This window comes from Micromonas pusilla (assembly GCF_000151265.4).
Source record: "Micromonas pusilla CCMP1545 genomic scaffold MICPUCscaffold_13, whole genome shotgun sequence".
In the NCBI taxonomy this organism is placed as follows: Eukaryota; Viridiplantae; Chlorophyta; class Mamiellophyceae; order Mamiellales; family Mamiellaceae; genus Micromonas; species Micromonas pusilla.
This window is the reverse complement of record NW_003315894.1, coordinates 529,447-551,803: the sequence shown is the minus strand read 5'-3', so window position 1 is coordinate 551,803 and position 22,357 is coordinate 529,447. Positions and strand designations below refer to the sequence as shown.

General features: G+C 68.0%; 10 protein-coding genes across 10 annotated transcripts; 5 read left to right on the top strand and 5 right to left on the bottom strand.

Moving 5' to 3' along the window:
* Positions 1-542: 542 nt before the first annotated feature.
* On the bottom strand, positions 543-3,110 carry MICPUCDRAFT_21957 (uncharacterized protein; the record flags this gene model as incomplete). The annotated part of the gene is made up of 5 exons (XM_003062825.1): positions 543-1,711; positions 1,789-1,823; positions 2,005-2,319; positions 2,513-2,811; positions 3,024-3,110. The coding sequence occupies 5 exons, from the start codon at positions 3,108-3,110 to the stop codon at positions 543-545; spliced, it is 1,905 nt and encodes a 634-aa protein (XP_003062871.1).
* Positions 3,111-3,510: 400 nt separating this feature from the next.
* On the top strand, positions 3,511-6,438 carry MICPUCDRAFT_48711 (uncharacterized protein). The gene is made up of 2 exons (XM_003063027.1): positions 3,511-3,582; positions 3,818-6,438. Exon 2 carries the CDS (start codon positions 3,915-3,917, stop codon positions 6,297-6,299), a length of 2,385 nt encoding a protein of 794 aa, XP_003063073.1. The 5' UTR covers positions 3,511-3,582; positions 3,818-3,914; the 3' UTR covers positions 6,300-6,438.
* On the bottom strand, positions 6,399-7,033 carry MICPUCDRAFT_70220 (adenylated or uridylated kinase). Its single transcript, XM_003062824.1, has one exon. The coding sequence runs from the start codon at positions 6,904-6,906 to the stop codon at positions 6,463-6,465; it is 444 nt and encodes a 147-aa protein (XP_003062870.1). The 5' UTR covers positions 6,907-7,033; the 3' UTR covers positions 6,399-6,462.
* Positions 7,034-7,563: 530 nt separating this feature from the next.
* MICPUCDRAFT_48709 (uncharacterized protein) lies at positions 7,564-9,992 on the top strand (the record flags this gene model as incomplete). Its single annotated transcript, XM_003063026.1, has 1 exon — positions 7,564-9,992. One exon carries the CDS (start codon positions 7,564-7,566, stop codon positions 9,916-9,918), a length of 2,355 nt encoding a protein of 784 aa, XP_003063072.1. The 3' UTR covers positions 9,919-9,992.
* A 149-nt stretch (positions 9,993-10,141) lies between these two features.
* Positions 10,142-10,459, bottom strand: MICPUCDRAFT_11624 (uncharacterized protein; the record flags this gene model as incomplete). Its single annotated transcript, XM_003062823.1, has 1 exon — positions 10,142-10,459. A coding segment is annotated over one exon (318 nt), but the record flags the coding sequence as incomplete, so codon positions are not given.
* A 713-nt stretch (positions 10,460-11,172) lies between these two features.
* On the top strand, positions 11,173-12,475 carry MICPUCDRAFT_37608 (uncharacterized protein). Its single transcript, XM_003063025.1, has 4 exons — positions 11,173-11,273; positions 11,689-11,744; positions 11,914-11,966; positions 12,076-12,475. Exons 1-4 carry the CDS (start codon positions 11,234-11,236, stop codon positions 12,323-12,325), a joined length of 399 nt encoding a protein of 132 aa, XP_003063071.1. The 5' UTR covers positions 11,173-11,233; the 3' UTR covers positions 12,326-12,475.
* An 83-nt stretch (positions 12,476-12,558) lies between these two features.
* Positions 12,559-13,977, bottom strand: MICPUCDRAFT_42505 (uncharacterized protein; the record flags this gene model as incomplete). Its single annotated transcript, XM_003062822.1, has 1 exon — positions 12,559-13,977. One exon carries the CDS (start codon positions 13,975-13,977, stop codon positions 12,559-12,561), a length of 1,419 nt encoding a protein of 472 aa, XP_003062868.1.
* Positions 13,978-14,950: 973 nt separating this feature from the next.
* On the top strand, positions 14,951-15,736 carry MICPUCDRAFT_42504 (uncharacterized protein; the record flags this gene model as incomplete). The annotated part of the gene is made up of 2 exons (XM_003063024.1): positions 14,951-15,042; positions 15,244-15,736. 2 exons carry the CDS (start codon positions 14,951-14,953, stop codon positions 15,734-15,736), a joined length of 585 nt encoding a protein of 194 aa, XP_003063070.1.
* A 103-nt stretch (positions 15,737-15,839) lies between these two features.
* MICPUCDRAFT_52710 (uncharacterized protein) lies at positions 15,840-20,468 on the bottom strand (the record flags this gene model as incomplete). Its single annotated transcript, XM_003062821.1, has 1 exon — positions 15,840-20,468. The coding sequence occupies one exon, from the start codon at positions 20,466-20,468 to the stop codon at positions 15,840-15,842; it is 4,629 nt and encodes a 1,542-aa protein (XP_003062867.1).
* A 614-nt stretch (positions 20,469-21,082) lies between these two features.
* On the top strand, positions 21,083-22,315 carry MICPUCDRAFT_42502 (uncharacterized protein; the record flags this gene model as incomplete). Its single annotated transcript, XM_003063023.1, has 1 exon — positions 21,083-22,315. One exon carries the CDS (start codon positions 21,083-21,085, stop codon positions 22,313-22,315), a length of 1,233 nt encoding a protein of 410 aa, XP_003063069.1.
* Positions 22,316-22,357: the final 42 nt, after the last annotated feature.

Below are 22,357 nucleotides of genomic sequence, written 5' to 3'. Positions count from 1 at the left end.
GGCGATCGCGCGCGCGAAGCGAGGCGGCGGTCGCGTCGACGCGCGGCGCGGACGCGGGGGCGCGCGCGAGGAGGAGCGGCGCACCCTTGGGCTCGTTCGTGACCGGCTCGTCGCTCGTCGCGCTCGCGGCCATCGCGTTCGTCGCGCGCGGACTGTTCGATGACTCGAAGTGTCTGAGACAATCCCTCGTTCCGTTCTCGGACGCGCCTCGACGCGGCGCGCTCGACGCGCGCGGGCGAGAGCGGCGGCGTCGCGCGACGCGGTCGGCGTCGTTCGCGCGCGTGCGATGCGAACCCGCGCGTCGAGGTGTCGACGTGCCGCTCGCGCGCGTGCGCAGTGCGCGGCGTCGACGCGAGCGTTCGGACGTCGACGCGCGTTTTGACTTCGCGCGCGCGCGCGCGACGGGAGGCAACGAAGAGACGGCTTGATGAGTTCTCTTCCTGTCGGCGGTTCTTTCGCCGCGGCTATCGAGCGTGACAGTACAGAAGACAGCACCACGCGCTAAAATCCATCCACCCGTCCATCAGCACGTCGCGCCGCGCTCACCACGCCTCCACGGAATATTTCCCCGTCGCGTCCATCCTCGCGAAGTGCGCGCGCGCGGCGGCGGCGTCGAGCCCGCCGTGTCGTACCGCCACCGCCTCGAACGCGTCCGACACGTCCTCCGGCATCCGCCCGGTGCTCCCCGCGACGTACACGCTCGCGCCGGCGGCGATCATCGCCCACACCCGCGCGCCGTGCGCGATAATTCGATGCGTGACGTAGTCTTTCGACCCGTCCGGCGCGTCGCGCGAGAACGCGGGGACGAACCAGCGGGGTCCGTCGGCGGGCGCGTCCGCGGGGGGCGCCGCGCCGGGGACGTCGACGTCGCCGGCGAGGACGCCGCGAGGCTCGTCGAACACCGCCCACTCGCGCTCGTACAGGCAATCGTGCTCGCGGTGTCGGCACCCGAAGAACACCAGCGTCGGCGCGAGTTTATCGCCGCGCGCTCGCATCGCCGCGCGCTCGTGCGCGAAGGAACGGAACGGCGCGACGCCGCTGCCGGTGCACACCACGATCATCGGCGTGGACGCGTCCGGGGGTAGTCGCAGCGTCCCGGGGACGATCCACGTCGCGACGCTCGCGCCGGGGGCTAACCTCGCGAGGTAGTTGGAGCACAAGCCTTCCCGTGCGCGTCCGTAGTGCGTCTTCCACTTCACGAGCGACACGGTGCAGTGGAGTTCGTTCGCGTGCGACGACGGCGACGACGACAGCGAGAAGAGACGCGCGCGGAGTCTCGGGGCGACTCGAAACGCCCACGGCAACGGCAGGTTGACGGACTTGAAGTCGTCCAAGAACTCGATCACGCTGCGGCGTTCTCTCTCGTTGTACCGGTACAAATCGTCTCTGCCCTCCGCGGAGGCGAAGTACGTCAGGCGTTCCTTCTCCGCGGCGTCCGATGCGAAGTGCGCGGCGACTTCGAAGAAGTACCGTCGCGGGGACGCGGAGGTGAGATCTAACGCCCCCATGATGAGCGTCATCGCCGGCATCGCCGGTTCGAGCGCGTCGCCGCCCCCGTCGACGTTCGGTCGCACCGTGATCCACGCGTCCGAGGGAACGCCCGCGCGCCGCAGGAGCTCCTCCGCGGCCGCCGCGCACGCTTTTTGCCCCCCCGTCGACGTCCCGGGCGTCGGCAGCACCGCGACCGAGTCCCCGGGGGAGTACAAACACCCTTTCGGGGAGCGCCCCCCTCCTTCTCCTCCTCCCGTCGTCGTCGTCGTCGTCGTCCCCGCGTCCCCCATCCCCGACGCGTCGATGACGACGTGCCGAACCTCGTGCGACGACTCCTTCGACGTCAGCGGCGCGTTCATCAAGATCGTCGTCTCGAAGCACGGGTTCTCCGGACCGAAACGTCGCGTCGACGCGCGCGCGTCGTCCGTCGACGCGCCGTCGTCGCCGCCGCCGCCGCGTCGCAATATTCTCGGGTCCACGCGCGCCGCCGCGCGCGCGACGCGGTCCATCAACGCCGCCGCCGCGCACAGCTCTGGCGTCGTCGGCATCTCGCTGGCGACGTGCTTCCGCCACCACTTCCCCTTATTACCTCGCTTATCTACTCCGTCCGCGGCGTCAGCGTCGTCGACCACCTCCACCGAGTACCGGCACCGCTCGAGCGCCGTCGCCTCCTCCCCGTCCGCGGGGTCGCGCTCGCCGTCGCGTAGGGGATACTTCGCGCGCAACGAGGTCCACACGTCCCGGAGCCACGGATCGAGCGCGGCTTCGTGTCCGGTCGGGTGCTGGTCGTCGCCGAGGCCCAGCGGCGCGATCGGATTCGCGCCCAGGCTAATGAGGGTCGTTCCGTACGAGCGAACGTCGGGGTGGAGTTCAAAGGCGTCAGATGGAGTTGAAAGGCGCCGAGGTGTGTCGGGATTGAAAGCGAGGCGTGGGCGAAGAGATGCGCCGGGAAAAGTCCTTAACGATCGGCGTTCACCACGCCAACGCGATCGTATGGGAACCAGTGCGAGATAGAACGCACCTCAGCAGCCGCTTGTGAAGCCTCTTCGCGGCGACGTTGTACTTTTGATAGTGCGAGTCCCCCAGGCCGAACACCGCGAAGTCGACGCCCGCGAGCGAGGCGGCGGGGAGAGACTTGCGCAGGAGGAACCGCCAGAAGCGCTTCATGTTCGCCGGCGGGTCGCCCTGGCCCATCGTGCTCGTCACGAACAGCGCCGTCGACGCGCGCGGGAGCTCGGTGACCTCGTAGTCGTCCATCGCGAGGACGTCGCATCGGTAGTGGCGCCGGTTCGCGTCCCTCGCGATCCGCTCCGCGGCGTCCTGGCGGGCGGACGAGGGAAGAGAGGACGAGCGTCGGGGTCGGGGTGAGCGGGGAGAAGACGCGACGACGACGACGACGACGACGACGGGCGAGGAGAATGAAGATCTCGTCTCGTCTCGTCTCGCTCGGCGGTAGGCACTCTGCCGCCGCGCGCGTCGCCGGGGGAGACGCGCGGGGGGAGACGACGGGAGATCGCCGCGACGGCGCGCACCTGCGCGTTCCCGGTCTCGGACCCGTACAGCACGAGCAGCGACGGCCGCGGGGACGACGCGGACGCGTCGTCCGGCGACGCCCCCATCGCGCGGTGCAGTGCAGGAGCGCAGTGCAGGGCTGAAGTGCAGCGCCGGCGACGACGACGTTTGATAGGTCTCGTCTCGTGCCGGTGCACCGGCCGCTTTTTTCGGACCGGAACGAAACTTTTAAACCGTGCTTTTTGAGTCAAATTCTTTTTATGTTTGATTTTTTTTGCATTTTTTGCCGAATTTTTTGCACCCCTCTGCGGGTTTTTCCTAGATTTTACTGCTGATTTTAGCCGGGCTGCTGCCCGAAAGTCGGAGCAGAGACTTTGACCCAAAAACGACGGTTTAAAAAGCGACGGACACCTGGCAGCGCGGATGCCACTTGATGGCGCTGACGAGGTTAGCGAAAAACGACACGTTGCCGCCGCGTCGCGATCCCCCCCGAGGGACACTCACGCACGCACGTCGTCTCGCGCACGCGCGTCGCGAACGTTTAAAAAGACCTCAGCCGCGACTCGCCGCGCGCTCGCGGTGCGTCTTCCCGCGCGTCGTCCCCGCGCGCGCCGCGATCGGCGAGCTCGAATCGTCGCGCCGTCGTATCTTTCCAGGCGTGGGCTTTTTTCCGTGGGCTTTTTTCGCCCCGCAGGGGCGGTAACCTACTTTGGATTCTCGCCTCCCGCGCCGCGCCGCGAGCGCGCGTTCGCCCCGTTCGCGCGAATTCAATCCTGACCGATCCCCCCCACGCCGTCTCCGTCGTCCCCCGCAGCTCCGCGCCGCCGCGACCGCTCCCGCGCATCGCCGCGCGCGAGAAGTAACAAAAAATAATATCGCCGTCGAAGCGTCGTCGCGTCTCGCTTCGTTAGATGCAGCACGCGGTTCGCGCCATGGCCGCGCCCGCCCGCGCGGCGACGCTCGGCCACGGCCCCTCGCGCGCGCGCGCGAGGCCCGCCGTCGCCGCCCCCGGCCCGCGTCTTCTCGCGACCGCGCGCAAACCCTTCGCGAATAAGCGGCGATCGGTCGCTCGGATGGACTCCGTCTCAAACGATTCCCCGCCCGCGACCGGCAGCGAGGAGGACGTTGACACGCTCCAGGCGCCGTCCATCGCGTCCGCGGAGCCGCTCGCGGAAGAGTGCCCCGCGGACCAACACGCCGAGGTCGTCGCGCTCACGGAGGCGACCAGGGATCTCAAGGAGAAGCTCATGTCGATCGCGAAGCTCCTGGACGAGTCGGTGGCGAAGAACAAGTCGCTCGAGCTCGCGCTCGCGGAGCAGAAAGAAGAGGCGATCCGCCTCTCGGACGCGCACCGCCTGTCGCTCAACCAGACCGTCGCGGAGGCGGAGTTCGCGAGCCGCGTCGCGCTCGAGGAGGCGAAGATGGAGACGGAGAAGCTGAAGAAGGAGTACGCCAACTCCGCCGTCGCGCTCGAGAGAAAGATCGAAAAGCGGCTCGTCGCGGCGATCAAAATCGAGCGAGACGCGACGACGAAGAAGAAGCGCGCGGAGGCGGAGAGATCCGCGCGCGAGGCGAACGCCGTCCTCGAGACCGCGAAGCAGCTCGATCTCGTCGCGAGGGAGTCCTTCGCGGAGGACGCGGACGTCGCCGCGCGCGCGCTCTTGAACGCCGCGCAGACGGATGCGGAGAAGGCAAACGCGGCGAAGGAGCACGCGCTCGCGAGAGCCGCCTCCGCGGAGCAGCAGCTGCGGGCGCAAGACGAGATCCTCGCGAAGCTCGAGGCGCTCGTCGCGAGCGAGGGCGCGGCGCAGCAGACGCTCGTGGAGAAGGAGGAGGCGATCGCGGCGCTGACGAAGGAGGGCGAGGAGCTCCGGGCGCGGTATAAAGCCGCCGCGGAGGCGAGGGACGAAGCCACCGCGCTCGCCGAGGCGGCGGAGATCAAGGTCGAGGACAGGGTGAAGGACACCCTGAAAGCCGCGGCCGCGTGCGTCGAGGCCGCGGAGAAGGTGAAAACGGAGACGGAGGAACAAGCGAAGAAGGACGCGAAGATGTATAAGAAGGAGAAGGAAGCCGCGGAGTTGAGAGCGGTCGCCGCCGAGACAAACTTGGAAAAGACGAACGCGAAGCTCGACGAGATGATCGACGTCGCGACGCAGAAAGAAGCCGTGGACTTGAAAGTGACGCAGTTGACCGATAAGCTCGCGGTGAAGGAGCGCGAGATCGTGGCGCTGACCGAAGAAATCGCGATCGCGGTCGAGAGGACGACTGAGTGGGAAGGGAAGTACACCGCCACGAGCGCGGTGCTCGAGAAGAGGGCGAGGGAGCTCGCGGAGCTCAAAGAGAGCCGCGACGCGCTCGTCGCCGCGAAAGAGGCTGCGGAAGCGAAGGCGACGCACCACGAGAGCACGCTGAAGAACCAGAGTGATCTGCTCGATCAGATGGCGGAGATTGCTGCGCAGAAGGAAGCCGCGGATGCGAAGATCGTCACGCTCCAGCAAGACCACATCGCGAAGAAGAAGGAGATCGAACTCCTGCGAGAGGAGGCGGCGACGCAGCAAGAGGCGGCCGTGATGTGGGAGGGCCGCGCGACCGCCGCCGTCGCGCAGCTGCAGGCGAGGGTCAAGGCTGCGGAGAAGGCCGCGGAGGAAGCGCGCGCGACCGCGGAGGAGAAGATCAAGATTGTCGAGGAGACGTCGGCGCTTCGCGTCGCGTCCGACGGCGAGCACCTCGTGAGAAGCGCGGTGGAACGCGAAGTCGCGGCGATCAACGCCGCCGCGGACGCGCAGGTGTACGCCGCGCAGAGGGACGCCGCGGCGCTGAGAAGAGCGCTCGAAGCCGCGAACTTCACGACGACGCTGTGGAAGGCTCGCTTCGAGATCGTCTCCTCGGACCTCGGAGCGCTCGCCGAGACGGTGGACGCGCAGTGCCGCGCGGATTGCAGCGCGGAGGTTGAACTCTCGGACGGATTATCCGCGGGGAGGATGTTGACCTCCGCGTTCGTGTCGTCGTCGCAGCTGAGAGGGTTCGTGGCCACCGGGCCGCGGATCGAGAGAGGGATCGGGACGAACGAAATCTTAGAGCTCGACGCCGTCGGCCTCGGCGCGCCGCTTCACGGGGACGTGAAGAAGATCGACCGGCCCAAGCCGAAGCGCGGGAGGCCCGAGAACAACGCGGTCAAGCGCGACTGGGACCCGGAGCACGAGCGCCAGATGAAGAACCGGCTGCTCATCAACCCCAGGGCCGCGGGGTTGTGGGGTTCGAAGAAGTCCGAGGACGCGGAGGAGCGCGTCGCGTGAGCGACGAGATGATCCATCCCATCCCCGGGAGAAGTGGAGAAGAAGACACGAGAAACGAGAAGCACGACGTAATCTCGTTCGCAAGCACTGTACCAGCATGAATAAAATTCATTTTTTCAACGCGAGAAATATTAAGATTAGCCGTAATAATCACACGCGCTCATCACGCGAAGTGCGCGAAGTGCGCCTTCGTCTGCGCGTACACTTCCTCCGGCGGCTGATCGCTCATCACCTCGCGAACTTTGCTCAGGCCGCGGTAGTAATCCACCACCGGCACGGAGGACTCCACGAACGTCTTGAACCGCTTCTTGATGCTCTCGATGTTGTCGTCCGTCCTCCCGGACGTCTCCCCGCGGCTCAGCAGTCGCTTCTCCATGACTTCTTCGGGGCAGTCGAAGAAGAGCACGAAGTCGCAGTCGTACCCCGCGGTTCTCTCCCACGCGTCGCGGTTCTCCTGGTTCCGCGGGAATCCGTCGATCAAGAACTTGTCCCTCGGGCTCGCCCGCATCGCGTCGAGCAGGAGGTTCACCGTGACCTCGCTCGGGACGATCTGCCCAGCCTTGATCATCTCCGCGACCATGTTCCCGTCCTTCGAGCCGGACTTCATGTGCGCGCGAAGGAGGTCGCCCGCGCTGAGGTGCTCGAACCCGAAGTCGTTGATGATGTTCGCGCACTGCGTGCCCTTCCCGCTTCCGGGGCCGCCGAGGACGAAGACGACGGAGGGGTGCGCCGCGCTCGACGCCGCCGCCACGGGAGGGCCCCCTTCCGCGGCGGGCGCTTCCGCAACAGGAGCGCCGTCCGCGCAGAACGCGGTCGCCGTCGGCGCGAACGCCGCGGCGGCGAACCCGAGCGCGGAGGCTGCCGACGTCGCGATCGTCCTCCCTGAAGAAGCGGAAGATCGCGCGGTCGCGGAAGCTCGCGCCGCGCTCGCGAGGACGTGGGATTCCGCGGTCGCGGCCGCGCGCGCGGTGGACGCGGCCTTCGCGAGCGCGCGCAGGGCGCGGCGGGCGAACATGATCAGCGTGTTGCGTGCGCGGAGGAGTGCCCGCCGGATCCGTCGACTCGATCGAACGTTCTGTTATTCGACCGGGACAAAAAAAAAAAGTCTAGGAACAGCCGAGATGCTTCGATTCAAACGCGCCCTCGTCACAGCCGCGAGCGCCGCGGCGTCGGCGGAGGACGAGAGCTTCGCGCGCGTCTCCGGCCTACCCCTGATAACCCCCTCGCGGCCTCTCGCGGCGTCGGCGTCGCTCCGTTCGACGCCATGGCGGGCAAGCGCCGCGCGGATCCCGCGCTGCTTAAGAACCGCGTCCTGAACTCGTTGACTCGCCTCGCGGACCGCGACACGCTCGCCGTCGCGGCGAAGGAGCTCAATCGCGCGATAACGAGCGTCGCCGCGGAAGACCTCGGCATCATCGTCGCGTGCCTCGTGGACGACGCGTCGTCGTCGCCGAAGCCGATCGCGCGCGCGGAGGTGCTCCGATTGTTCGAGCTCGTCGCCACCACCCAGGGCGAACACGCGCTGTATTACCTCCCTCGCATGCTCACCGCGTGCACGCGTCGGTTCAGAGATATCGACACCGCGGTCCAGGACGCGTGCGTGGACGCCATCGGCGCGCTCGCGCACTTCGCGGTTCGATGCCGCCCGGGCGTGCACCTGGGGAACGTGAACGTCATGGCCGGCCCGGAGGCGATGGGCCCGCTCTTCGTCCGACCGCTGCTCGACGCCGTCGGCGACTGCAACTCGCGCGGGCCGCAGGACGTCGCGTGCAGGGCGCTCGCGAGGGTTTTTCGCAGGTGCGGGCCCGGCGTCGGCGGCGCGTGCGTCCCCGTGGGCGTGAACTGGTACAACGGCGATCCGGGCGCGGGTCGGGGGTCTTCCGGCGGACCGGGGAAGCTCGGCGTGCGGCTGATTCGGCATCTCGAGTCGAAGACGTTTCACGCCGCGCCGGGGCTCATCCGGGCGATTGGGAGTCTGTTCGCCGCCGCCGCGCCCGCGATGGCGCCGCAGCTGCCGGAGATTTTAGGGATCCCGAAGGATGCGGACGGCGAGGGGGGACGCGCGGGAGCGTTCGCGGACGCGAGGCTGTTGTCGCAGTTTGAATCCGAAGATTGGCACGCGAGGAAAGAAACCGCGGACGCGCTCGTGGCGTTGATGTACCACATGGGCCCGACGATGGACATCGCGATCGAGGACGTGCCTCTCATGGGTCACATATCCCGCGCGCTGAGCGCGGCGAAGTTCGACAAGGTGAAACCCGCGAGAGACGCGGTCGCGGAGGCGACCGCGGTGGCGCGAGAGCTGACGACGTACGAGGGTCCCAAACACGACGTCGCGCGTTGGCGCGCGTGGGTGCGGCATAAGGTTGGCGACGGCGTCGGCGCGCTCGCGGGGGACATCGAGAACGGCGGCGGGCAAGCGTTGCGCGGGGCGTTAGGCACGGTGCAGATGCGCGGGGCCGCGGGGGGAAGGGCGAGAGGGAGCGCGCCGCGGGGGAAAGGGGAGTTATCGGAGGCGTTTTTAGAGGCGCAAAAGAAGGAGGACGTCGTGTTCGCGCCCGACAAAGGCGCGCCGCCGCCGCCGTTCACGAACGGGCCGGTCGTCACGCCGGCGCCGAAGGCGTCGGACGTAGACGGCGTCGGCGCGGTCGCGGGCGTGGAGACGCCCGCGCCGCCGCCGAAGAAGGGGGAACCAGAGGACGCGGGCGGCGGCGGGGACGGGGACGGGGACGGGGACGGGGACGGGGACGGCGAAAAGGAAGAGGAGGATGAAAAGCAAAAAGGGTCCTCCGACGCTGCTGACGTCCGAAGCGTCGACGTCGCGAGAGGGAGCGTCTCGGAGGATCCGTCCGGGCCGGACGCGTCCACGCGCGCGTCGTCGCCGCCGGTGTTGACCCCTCCCGCGCGCCCGCCAAGAGCGCCGCCGCGACGGCGACCGAGCGGGGCGCGCGACGATTTCGAGCTGAACGAGGACGAGACCCCGGCGTGGGTCGCGCTCGCGTCGAGGTTGGACGACGGCGGCGGCGGCGGCGGCGAAAACGTCGACCCGCTGACGGACGTCGCGTCCGTCGCGAACGCCGCGATGCGGAAACACGCGGACTGGAAGAGCACGCTGAACCCCCCGTCCGCGTCCGGCGACGCGAGTCGCGGCGACGTGCGCGCGCAGATCGAGCTCCTCGCGGCGGCGCAGGCGACGGTGTTGGACCGCGTCGGGGTGTTCGTCTCGGAGACGACGGACGCGTTGCGCGCGTTGACGACGCGGTTCGATCACCTGTCCGACGTGGTGACCGGGCTGGTGAACGCCGCGAACGCGAACGGCGGGGGGACCGCGAAACCGCCGCGCGCCTCGAGCGTCGCGAAGCCGCTCGAGGAGAGCTCGAAAGCCGCCGCCGCCGCGGCGAGGCTGGCGGAGGCGCGCGCGGCGAAAGCCGCCGCCGCCGCCGCGGAGGAGGAGCGTCGGAAGCTGCGGGAGGAACGCGCGGCGCTCGACGCGGAGAAGGCTGCACTCAGGGTCGCCGCGGCGCAGCTCGAGAGAGCGGCGGCGAACCTCGAGAAGGCGGTCCCCTCCGCGGGGGTGAAGGAGGCGGCGAAGTCCGTCGGCGCCGCCGCCGCGGAGTGAACGAAGACATCCCAAAGTTAGTAGACTACGCGGCGGAGTCGCCGATTACGAGTAGTCTAAGTACTCCACCCTCTAATGCACGCGACGCGCTGCTATTCGACTACTGCGCGACCGCTCACCGCTTCTGCGGCGGGCCGATGCTCGGGCCTATCGCGATGTGTTTCCTCTTATCGTACGGCTTCTTCTTCGGGACGACGCGGTTCTTCACCGCCCTCGTGTCGTTCCGCTGCGCCCAGTCGCTCTTCTTCAGCTTACACGGGCGGTTCCCGATGTACTTGCCGTTCATCTCTCGCATCGCGCTGGAGTAGTCCGCGCTGTCCATGAACGACACGAACCCGAACCCTCGGCTCTTCTGCGTCGTCTTATCTTTCACCACTCTGGCCTTTTGAAAGCTCGCGTACTTCCCGAACGCCCTCGCGAGATGGTCGTCGCTCACCTCCGTGCCCAAGTCGCCGACGAAGATTCTGTAATCGTTCTCCGGCCAGTCCCCTAACGTCTTATCCTGCCACCGGTCCCCGGCCGCGGATCTATACACCGGCTTCCCGATCTTCTTCGCGGGCATCATCGACCGCGGGGTGGCGTCGCCGTCCGCGCGCTTCAGCTCGTGCTGCGTCGGCGGCGGCGGCGGGATCCCCCCGTGGTGCGGCGGAGGGTTCGAATGATGATGAAGATGATGGAACGCCTGCGCCGCGTGCGGGTCGTACCCGCCGAGGTGCGAAGGCGGCGGGGGGATCGAGCGCGACGGCGGCGGGGCGGCGGCGTCGTGCGCGGGGCGCGCGGACGGGCCCGCGGGGACGTGCTCGGGCGCTCGCGCGATCGTCGCTCGCGCGGGGGCGGCGCGCGTCGTCGCGCTGGCGGTCGCGGTCGCGGTCGCGGTCGCGGGCGCGGGGACGGGCGCGGGCGCGGGGACGGGCGCGGGGGGCTCATCCTTCGCCTTCTCCTCGAGCTGCCCGATCTCCGCCGCGAAGAGCGCGAACTCGTCGTCCATCGCGAGCGACGACGTGCGGCGCGCGCGAGCGAAACTGACGGACGACTGGCAGCGACGATTCGCTCGACTTCGCAGAGAGTGCAGCGCCGCGATGCCATCGATCGAGAAATAAAGCCGTTGGTTTCTCATCACCGCGATCGCGCCATCGATGAGAACGGCAGACGACCGGTCAGGAGCGCGAAAAACTCGTCGATTTGGCGCGAAGATCGCCGACGTCAACTCGAAAAACGACAACGACTCGCGCGTCCCGCGCGTCACAACGACGAGCGCGCGCGACGACGGACGCGACGCCTCCCCCGCGAGCGAAGAGAACGAACGAACCCCGCGATGTCGGCTCGGTCCACGTTCAAGCAGGAGCACGCGCTCGGTGCGCGCCCGCTTCGCGAGTCGTTTTTCGTCGACGCGCGCGTCCCCGCGGAGGTCCCCCGTTCATTCGTCCTCCCCGTCGCGCGTTCCGAGGGGACGTCGCGCGCGCTCGCGCCGCGCCAGCCGCGCGGACGCGCGCGCGCGTCGTACCCTCCCGCATCGTTCGCGAGAAGACCATCGCGTTCGCGCGCCGCGCGCGGAGTCTGGTCAGATCCGCGTCGTCGGCGCGCGCGCGACGCCGCGACGCGCGCGCGCTCGTCGGACGAGGAGACGCGCGCGAGACGGAGTCAGAAGATAGATTCGAGCCGCGCGTCGTCGCGCCCTTCCCCTCATCCCGCGCGGCGCGTCGCGTCCGGACCCGCCGCGTCCGCCTTCCTGACGCGCGCGCGTCCCCGCCTCTTCTCTCGCTCTCGCAGACAAGCGCCAGGCCGAGGCGCAGCGCATCCGGGACAAGTATCCGGACCGGATCCCGGTGCGCGCGTCCCCTTTCAAACCATTTGAACGTTCGTCGGCCGCGTCACGTCGTCGCGACGCGTGCTTTTTTATCCGGCGGCGGATAACGGCGCCGCCCGCGTCGCGTCGCGCCCGTCGTCTCTCCCGCACGTCGCGCTCACTCGTCCGCCTACCTTTCTCGCGAACAGGTCATCGTCGAGAAGGCTGAGAAGAGCGACATCCCCGACCTGGACAAGAAGAAGTGCGCGCCCCGCCCGCGCGCGCGTTCCGTTCCGCGCGTGTTTGGTTTGGCATATTCCCTTTTCCTCGCCGTCGACGCGTCCGCTCCTTTCGCTCCCTCCCCGTCCCAGGTACCTCGTCCCCGCGGACCTCACCGTCGGACAGTTCGTGTACGTCATCCGCAAGCGAATCAAGCTCTCGCCCGAGAAGGCGATCTTCGTGTTCGTGAACAACGTCCTTCCCCCCACGGCGGCGCTGATGTCGGCGGTGTACGACGATCACAGAGACGACGACGGGTTTTTGTACATCGCGTACAGCGGCGAGAACACGTTCGGTTCCGCGTTGGATCTGGATCTGATCGCGCTCGAAGAGGACGAGTGATGCGATGTGATGTGATGTCGTGGGGGTTGTGGGGAGGTGGGAGACGCGCGCGCGGAGGGAGACGAGGCGCGTTTGTTTGTATGAACATCGAACACTGTACGAGTAAAAACTTTTCATGAGAAAGGTGAAAATAAAAAAAAAGCAGGCTGCAAGCGGGGGCGCTCGCCCGTTGACCAACACGATCATCTACACGTATACATGCACTCGCGTCGCCTCGCGCGCGGCACGGTGCGTCAGCTCATCGCCGCAGTCTCGAGCAGGTGCATCATCGCGAAGTCGTACCCCGGCGGGTCGAAGACGACGTCGCGCGTCGCGAAATACCCGCCGACGTCGACGTCCGCGACGACGTCTTCCAGGGTATCGAACGGCGGCGCGGTGTCCCTCAAGTCCGACCCGCTGTCCTCGCTCTCGTTTTCGATGATTTCGTTTTCCATCAGGATGCGCAGGAAGTCGCGGTCGTCGTGCATCCCGCCCGCGGCGACGCCGATATCGAGGTCGTCCTCGGCCGGAGCCGGGGGCGGGAGCGGCGGCGTCGCGCGCTCGGCGCGCGCGCCGCCGGCGCCGTCGTCGACGCGGCGCGCCGGCGCCGCCGCGTCGGATGTCCACGTCGGCATCGACGATTTCACGTCACCGGCGGGGTGGTCGCCAGGGTTCCTCGGCGTCAGCAGCGACGGCGGGCTCTTCCGTGCCGAAGTATCGTCGCGCGGCGCGAGCGCTTCCGAGGACGACTGCTTGCTTAGCGGCGCGGCGCGGCGGCCGGTTTTCGACTCTCGCGTCCGCGCCGGCGTTCGGTGCGTCTCGTCGATCGCGAGCAAAGCCGCGCTGATGCTCGTCGCGCCGGAGACGTACAAGTTCACGGCGTCTGCGCCGTCGCGCTCGACCCACGGAGGGGCTTCGGGTCCGAAACCTGACCCGTCGCCCTCCTCCTCCTCCTCCTCCTCCTCCTCCTCCACCTCCTCCTCCTCCTCCGCGGCGACGTCGACTACCGCCGCCGCGGCGGGGCGGAGGGTCGGACGCGTGGACGCCCGCGACGGACCCCCGGAGACGGCACCGCCGACGCTCTCCGACGCGCGGCGCGGGCGTCGCCGCGCGGGGGGCGGCGGCGACCCCGCGCGCGCGCCGCGGCTCGGACCGCCGGGTAGCGTCTCCGACGCGCACGCGAGGAGACGCGCCGCCGCGCGTCGCGACGTCGTCGCCTTCTTCGCGGACGGCGTCGCCGGGACCGCGATGCTGCTCGCTCGCGGCGCGTCGCGGTCCTTCTCCCCAGCGTACGACGCGGTCTTCGTGACGAACTTCTTACACGCGGAGAAGACGCCGACGGGTTTCTTTCCCCCGGCGGCGTCTTTGGGTTCCGCGCCTTCAGTCGCCGCCGCCGCCACGGTCGCGACGGCGTCGGCGGCGTCGTCGTCGCCGGCCGCGGCCGCGACGACGCGAGGGGAATCCTTCGCCGGGTCGCGATCGCGACGCTCGTCGAAGCGCCGCGGGGACGTCACGCACCCGTCGTCGCGCGCGCCGCCGCGGATCGTCGCGGATTCGAGGCGAACGAGCTCGGCGAACCGAACTCGATCTTTTTTTCCCGGTTTCGCGTCGGCGAGGAACGTCGTCGCGGGCGGCTGATCGGGACGCCCGTCGCGAGCGCGCGTCGCGGGCATCGCGCGATGACGCTCGCGCTCGTCCGCGCCTCGCGCGCACGCGCTTCCGAGGGTGTCGCCGCGCGATGCGCTCGTCGTCGACGATATCGTCGCTGCGCGGGGGGACGGACGCGAGAATTGGTTAGTAATGATTTCGTGGATCTGGGCGACGCGCGCGATGACGACGCGAAGCGCGCGGAGACGCCGCCGTCGGCGGCGGACGAAGACGCGGCGAGCGAGGGAATCGCGACGAACGCGCGCGGGATGGAGGCGGCGCGCTGGGACGCACGCGTCATCGTCAGCAGGCGGGCGCTCCCCGCGCCGGCGGCATGTGCTTTACATCCTGTAAAAGTATCAAATATCCACCACAAATATCCTGTAAACCGCGTATCTGGGACACGTAATAGACAGCGTGGATGCCGACCGCGGCTCGTGATTGGCTGACGCGCGACTTCAGACGCGCCGCCAATAAATTTCCTGAAAAATCCTACGGCCTAAAGTGGAATACCGAGTTTGGTGCGCCCCTGGTACACCCGCGCGCACGCCCGCACGCACGCACGCACGCGCGCGCGCACGCCGAACCCCTCGGCACGAAGAAACCTCCCCCGCCCCCGCCCCTCCCGCCGCCGAACCCTCGAGAACTGAACGATGTCCGACGTCAGCGGCTCTCTCATCTCGCGGACGACATCATCTGGATCGGAAGAGGCCTCTACCGACCGCTACCGCGGCCACGAAGACGACAGGTCGACGAACGCCGACGAACGCGCGCGCGACCGCGGCGGCGCGCTCAAGCGCGACCGCGAGGTCGACCTCGAGACGTGCGATCGGTCCGAACACGGCCGCAAGGTGCGCGCGCGCGACGGTCGCTCGCCCCTCGCGCGCCGCTTTTGCGGATGCTTTACCTCATTCCTATTCCGCGCATTCTTTTTTTCGCCCTCCGCGCGTCCGAACCTGACCGATATCGCGCCCCGCGACCGCGTTTTTTTCGCAGACGATGACGAAAACGAGCCTCGCGTCCGTCGCGCTGCTGACCGAGGCCGAAGCCGCGCGCGCGTTCAACATGGGAACGACGCGCTTCAAGGCCAGGTGCGCGTCCCGAACGGGTTTTTTTCCTTCAAAACCCCTTTACCGCTTTCGACGTGTTTGTTGAAGACCGACCGCGCAAAAACGCGTCAGCTTGAGACACGTGTGCATGATTCTGGATGAAAAAAACACAGTCTTTTTCGCGTCACTCGTCTTCTGACCCGCTGACTCACGACGCCGCGCCGCTCACCCCGCGTCGAACAGATGCCGCACCCTCGGGATCGCGCGATGGCCGTACCGCAAGCTCATGTCGCTCAAGAACCTGTACTACGACCTCACCGTCCACTTGAAGCGCGCGCTGGACGGGAACGACGTCGACATGGAAGAGCGCGCGCGCGCCATGATGGAAGAGATCAAAACCTACGCCGCGCTCCTCGAGTCCGACCTGAGCCTCCTGAACAGCTTCTACAACGGCAAGAAAGCGTGGCCGGATCACATCTTAAAGATCAGACAGACGATCTACAAGAAACGACACGCGGAGGTGCTCGTGAACAAGAAGATAGCGGCGAAGAACGCCAAGTCGGAGCAGGTCGCCGCGCGCGCGTTCTCGGACGCGAGCGACTTCGACTCGCGCGACGACGACCGGCTCAGCGACGACGACAGCATGCAGACCGATCGCGATGGCGCGGGGATCGAGGAGTACGCTCACGAGTGGTGGCAGCTCGCGCTGGAAGAACCGAACTTCGCGATCGCCTAGGTTCGCGTAGGGGGGGAGGGGATACGTATTAATCGGTCAAACTCGTAGCCTGATGAGGTCGAAAGAACATTCATTATTCAAAACATTTTATTCGTTCGTTGCGTCACGCCGCGGGTTCGTCCACGACCGCCGCGGCCGCGCCATCCCCCGCCGCCTCCACCGTCGCCGCGCGTTCGAGCAGCGGCATGTACTCCGCGCACTCGCTCGCCCCGGGAAGCTCCTCGATGAGCAGCCGGACGTGCGGGAGCGAGTACCCAAAAAATTCCGGCCCGCTGATCGCCGTCTTCTTCGCCGTCTCCCCCAGCGCCTCCCTCGCCGCAGTGACGCGCTTTAAGACCTCGGCCCACGCCGCGGTCGCGCTCTTCGCGAGGATCGGCTCGTCCATGCCCTCGTCCGCGGTCAGCTTGAACCAAGGACCGTCCGCGCCGTCGACGCCGTGGACGATCTCCTGCGTCCACCGCGTCCGCTCGCCGTTCGGGTCGTCGCACCGCATGTACGACCGCGACGTCTTGTACCCGACCGGGAGGATGTACGCCGCGGAGTGGAACCCCGCGGAATCAGGGGGCTGGACTTCCCCGAGTGATTCCACGGTGACGCCGTGAATGGGGCCGACGGGCATGATCACGACGCCGTCGCGAGAGCGCGGAAGCGCGTCGACCTGTGCCTTCGCGCGCGCGATCTTATCGACCGAGCCGCCCGCGTTGGCGCGCGGACCGCCGCCGCGCGCGCCCCCGCCGCCGCCCGTCTTGGGCGCGCGCGGGGGCTTCGGAAGCTTCGGCGCGGGAGGCACCGCGACTTGTTTTCCGCCGAGGGCTGAGCACATGCGCCGCACGCGCAGGCTCAGGACGCGCGAGAGCGGCCACTCCGCGACCGTCGTCGGCGCGTCTTCGACCAGTTTCCCTGCGTCGTCGCCGTCGTCGTCGGTCGGGATTTGGTTTCCATCCTTCGCGTTCTCCTTCGCGTCCGCGTCGATCGGCGCGCGCTTCCGCTTCGACCGACGCGTCCCTCCGGGGGAGACGTCCTCCTCCATCGGTTCGCTCTCCGGCGTCGACGGTCCCTCCGCGGCCGCGATCGCGGCGTCGCAGATCGCGCCCAGGCCGAGCGTCTCGTCCGCGCGAATCAAATCGAATTTTCCGTACCCGTGCTTCAGCGTCCCGAGGAGCAGCGCGCGATCGCACGTCTCGTTCCACCACGCCGCCGGAGGCTCGGGCGCGTGCGGACCGTACATCTCCCTCACCTCCGCTCTGCGCGTCAGCCACGACGTCGACTTCAGCGCGCTCGCGATCCCCCCCGCGTCCGCGACCGCGTCCGAGAGCGGCTGCAGCGTCTCGAGTCGCGCGACGTCCTCTGCCGCGCGACCGCGAACGTGCGACGCGAACAGCACCTCCGCGAAGACGTTGTTCAGCATCTCCTCGCCGCCGCGGTCGTTCGGGAGCGAAGTCTCGTCCAAACCCGCGGGTTTCATCGCCGCGGCGAGGAGGAAAGGGCACGCGTCGTCCGGTAACGTCCGCGCAGCTTCGAGCGCGTACCGACGGCAAAACGCGGCGACGTGCGCGATCGTCTTGTCCGCGTTGAGCTTGTCCTTCGCCGCGTTCCGCACGGACTCCCACTGCCCGAAGCCGTAGGTCGACAGCGTCTGGATCACGCGTTTGCGTTCCGGCCACGACCACTCGAACTTCTTCACGACGACGCGGGGTTTACGAACCTCCTTCGAGGACTTCTCCTCCTCCGCGGCGCGAATCGCCTCGAGCGCGGCGTCTCGCTCCGCCTTCGCCGCGGCCTCCGGCATGAGCTTCGTCCAAAAGTCCGGGTCGTCGAGCTCGATCTCATCGCCGTCGCCGCCGAACGTCGCAGTCGCGAAGAGGCTCTTGTCCGCGTCCGCGTTCGCGCTCACCTCGGACGCTTCCACGACTCTTCTTTCGGATCTCGCGAGGATGTCGTCGATGCCGCCGGCGTTCCACTCGTTCGTTCGTCTCTCGCCCTCCGCGGCGTCCTCGCCCAGGGCGCCGTACGCGCCGTGTCTCAGGAGCCGCTCGATCTCCGCGCGCGCGCCCGCGGCGTCTCTCGCGTCCTCGCCCTTACCGTTATCGCCGCCGCCCATGCCAAAGATCGCTTGCTCTAAACCGAGCTTCATGGCCGCGCGGTCGAGCATCTCTCTCTCGTACGTCGCGCGCATGACGAGGCGGTACACTTGCACGGGTTTCGTTTGCCCGATCCTGTGCGCGCGCGCGAGCGCTTGCGCGTCGTTCTGCGGATTCCAGTCCGAGTCGAACACGATGACGGTGTCCGCGGCGACGAGGTTGATCCCTTGCCCGCCCGCTCTGGTGGACAGGAGGAACAGAAACGCGCCGTCGTCGTCTCCGGCTCCGGCGGCGTTTTCGCCGCCGCCGTCGCCGCCGCCGCCGTCGCAGAACCGGTCGATCGCAGCCTGGCGCGCGCGTCCGGTGACACCGCCGTCCAATCGCTCGTACGAGTGTTTCCGGCTGCGGCAGTAATCCTCGAGGACGTCCAGGACGCGCGTCATCTGGCTGAAAATGAGCGCTCGGTGCCCGCCCGCTTTCAGCCGCGGGAGCAGCTTATCCAAGAGCTGGAGCTTCCCCGAGCAGTTCACGAGCTGCGCCGCGGTCGCGGTCGTCCTCGGCTTCGCGAGTCGCGCGGCTTGCTGCGTCGCGAACGCTTCCTCGACGCCGTCGAGCAGGAACGGGTGCTGGCAGCACTTGCGGACTTCCATCATGAGGTTGGTAAAGTTCGCGAGCGCGCGGGCATCGCCGCAGCCTTGACGTAAAAACGAAAAGTTTCGCTCGAACAGCGCACGGTAGCACTTCTTCTGCAACGGCGCGAGCTCGCACTCGATGAGCGTCTCCACGCGCGGCGGGAGTTTGTGCTCGACGTCGCACTTTAGACGGCGAAGGAGATAAGGCGCCAAGACCTTGTGCAGCGCTTCGACCTGACCCGCGGCTTTCACGGCGCCAAACTTCTTCTCGAAATCCTCCTTCGAAGCGAACCGCTGAGCGTCGACAAAGTTCAGGAGGCTCCACAGCTCCGCGGTATCGTTCTGCAGCGGCGTCCCGGTCAAGAGGACGACCCTGCCCGCGAAGTCGAGCGTGCGAAGATCCCTCGCCGCGCGCCCGCCGCTGTTCTTGAGCCTGTGCGCCTCGTCCACGACGAGGCAGCTCCACGGTATTTTCGACAGCGCGCTTCGATCCGCCTGCACCATCTCGTACGTCGTCAACACGACGTCCGCCTTGTACGTCGCGCCGCTCATGACGTCTTCGGCGTCTTCGGTGACTTCGTCGTCGTCGTACGTCAGCTCGTGCGCGCGCACCAGCGCGCGCGCCGCGGGAGGGCCGACGTACGACACGACGTACGCGCCCGGGGCCCACCGCGCCGCTTCGCGTTCCCAGTTCACGAGCGTGCTCAGCGGGACGACGACGAGCGCGGGGCCGCGCGGGGCCACGCGCGGGTTCGGCGTCGCGCGCTCGCAACGCAGGATGTAATCCACGAGCGCGAGCGACTGCGCGGTCTTCCCCAAACCCATCTCGTCCGCGAGGATGCACCCGCGCCGAGCGACGACGACGTTGTGCGCCATCCACCGCGCGCCCTCGCGTTGGTACCCGCGCAAGACGTCGCCTTCGCCGCCGTACCACGCGCGCGCGCACTCGACGTCGTCGCCGATCGTCTTCGTCTCGATCACGGTCGCGGTTCGCGCGGTCGTCTTCGCGTCTCTCCTGGAGAAAATCTCCGCGTACTTCTCCAGCGCGGCCGCGCCCCCTAACGCGGTCGCCGCGCGGACGTCGTCCTCCGGCTCCCACGTCGCCTCCTCGTAGCCCAACCCCCCGCCCCATTTCACGAGCGCGTAGTTCTTCTCCGCCGCCGGCGCGGACGCGTCCGCGTCCGCGCCCTCCGCGGGCTCGATCTCGTACGCGCGCACGGCGATCACTCTGTCGTACGTCATGCTCTCCCGCGTCACCGCGACGACCGGGCCGTTCGCGCGCGGGTAGCTCTGCCAAAACTTCGCGACGCGTTGCGACGCGAGCGCGAGCGACGACGTCAACGCGGCGAGGGGGACCCACGCGCAGCGCGCCGCTGCGCGTCCTCTCCACTTCACGAGGATCTCGACGTCGTCGCCGTCGACGACGTCGGTCGCGTCGGCGGCGTCTTCCTTCTCCTTCGTCGGCGTTCGCTTCGACGTCTTCGCCTTCTTGCTCGGCGCGCCGCGCGCGGCGTCGGAGGAGGAGGAGGAGGAGGAGGCGAATCGCCATCCGACGAGTTTCTCGACGTCGCGACTCAGATCTGGCGCGTCGCTCGACAGTGCGCTCCACTGCGTCGGCGACCAGGACGCGTACGGCGTGACGCCGTCGATCGCGACCGCGGTCGCGCACGGCGCGTCGTCCTCGTCGACGTCGCCCTCCGCGAGCGTCTCGTCGTCGCCGAGGACGTCGTTCCAGAACGACGCGTCCCCGGGTGCCTTCTTCGATCCGTCGGCGTCGGACGGGCTGCCTCCGTCGGGGGACGATTTCCCCGAGCCGTTCGCGCCCGCGCTCGCCGCGAGCGCGTATCCGGTCAAGTCCATGGATACCAAGTCCGTCGCCGCGGCGTCCAGGTTCCCGTTGTGCGACGCGAGCACCTCCGCGATGATGGACGGCTCGATGTTTTCAAACGTGCGCTCGAGCGATTTCTGCTCCGTGTGGAACGCGTACCGCTTCGCCGCGGCGCGTCCGGGGCGACCCATCGGGAAGACTCGCGCGATCGAACGACGCGCGCGTTAAATTCGAGAGTGTCGCGCGCGCGTCCACCTTCAGACGAACCGCTGCTCACCGAGGCGGCCGCTGCGCGCTGCTCTTCTGCGCGCGGGATCGGCGGCGAGAAGCTCGTTGTTTCGAATTTTTCCCGCTTTCGATTTTAATCGATGATTCGGCTTCAGTTTCATCGGAACTTTTTTTCAGCTTTTTTCTCCGAAACGTGCACTCCACCATGCTCGTCGATGAGCGACCGTCGCCGCCTCAAAACTGCTTCGATTGACCTGAAAATTTGTGGAGAGGTTCCTCACATCATGTGGACGATGACCGCATGCAAGAGAACGCCAAAAAAACGATTCTGTCTCATGACGGGATCGAACCGCCGACCTTTCGCGTGTAAAGCGAACGTGATAACCAACTACACCAACGAGACTTGAAGGCTGTTGACCCCGGACTTCATCGGAACGTCCAATGAAACGCTAAAACCGCGACAAGTACAAATATATTTCCAATACGCCGCGTTCCGACCGCGCCGGTCACGGTCAGGTCGTTGTTCGCGTTCGCGTCGCCGAAAGGATTCGAAGGTCACTCCTCCGCCGCGCCTATGATGGCGTGGCAGGATTCCCACGGGATCGCGGGGCTCTCCTCCCTGGGGGCGAGCCCGCTCGCGACACCGCGGAGGCCCGTCGGCGTGGACGCCGTGCCCGCGACGCAAGAGCCGTCGTCGACGCCGGCGAACGCGACGTCGCGAATGTCCTTCGACTCGCAAGGCGGAGGCGGCAAGGCGTCGTCCGCGTCGAGGATGTCGTTCGATAACGACCGCGACGACGGCGTGAGTTCGCCGCCGTTCCGGAGCGTCCCCAGAAGCGGCGGAGGCGGCGCGGGGTCGCGCTGGAGCCCGTACGGCTTCGCGGAGCCCGCGGAGCTCGGACCGGGGGGCGCGTCGATGTCCACGCGGCTGAAACGCCCGCGGTCGTCCAGCCACCTGTCCGACGACGACGTGCAGCCGACGCGACTGTTCGGCGCGTCGCCCGGGACGAAGCGCGCGCTCTCCGAGATGATGGCGAAGGATCTCCAGCGACTGAACGTCTCCCCCGCCGCGGCCGCCGGCGCGGGAGAGCGCGATTTGCGCGTGCGCGAGCGAAATTCGTTCGACGGCGGCGCCGCCGCGTCCGCCTCCGCGTGGGCGACGACGCAGCCGCACGCGGTCACCCCCAGGGCGAGCTGGGAAGGAATCGACGCGGACGCCTCCCCGTGGGCGTCTTCGTTCGGCGTGGTCAGCCCCGGGGCGGCGGCGGCGGCGGACGGTCGCTTGACGACGTGGAACGACGCGTCGCCGATGAGCACGGAGAAGGACGCGTTCGACGACGCGAACGACGCGGACGCCGCGCCCGGGAGCGTCGTGAGCGTGATGTCCGTGGACGCGTTCTCGCCGTCGCCTCACTCGAGGCTGGTGCTCCCGGAGTCGATCGCGCGAAGGAGATCGGCGCTGTCGCAGCAGTTACGCGAAGCGTCGTGTTTGCCCGAGGGACTGCCGCCGGGGACGGTGGGGTCTTCGCGTGGTTTTTTCGGCGGCGGCGGCGCGGAGAGCCGCGACGCCGCCGCCGCAGGCGCGCCGGCGTTCTTGCCGCCGTCGCCGTCCGGGGAGGTATCCCCGCGGTCGGATTTGAGGAAGCAGGCGATCTTGAAGCGCGTGTCCTTGGCCGCGCACGCGATGCCGATGATGCACGCGACGCCTCGGTTGATGTTGCCTCCGGCGATCGGACCCCCTGGAAGGGAGGACGACGACGACGGCGACGACGAAAACGACGTGGACGAGAACAAGAGGATGATCGAGTGAGGTCGAACGCTGCTCACTACTAGACTACACATAGTTTCACTA

Bases quoted from the DNA above. Each gene is read 5' to 3' on its own strand.
- MICPUCDRAFT_48711 (XM_003063027.1), top strand. From the start codon at position 3,915: ATGCAGCACGCGGTTCGCGCCATGGCCGCGCCCGCCCGCGCGGCGACG.
- MICPUCDRAFT_70220 (XM_003062824.1), bottom strand. From the start codon at position 6,906: ATGAAGTCCGGCTCGAAGGACGGGAACATGGTCGCGGAGATGATCAAG.
- MICPUCDRAFT_37608 (XM_003063025.1), top strand. From the start codon at position 11,234: ATGTCGGCTCGGTCCACGTTCAAGCAGGAGCACGCGCTCG. The intron at 11,274-11,688 runs GTGCGCGCCCGC...TCGCTCTCGCAG, and splicing joins CAAGCAGGAGCACGCGCTCG to ACAAGCGCCAGGCCGAGGCG. The intron at 11,967-12,075 runs GTGCGCGCCCCG...TCCCCGTCCCAG, and splicing joins CCCGACCTGGACAAGAAGAA to GTACCTCGTCCCCGCGGACC.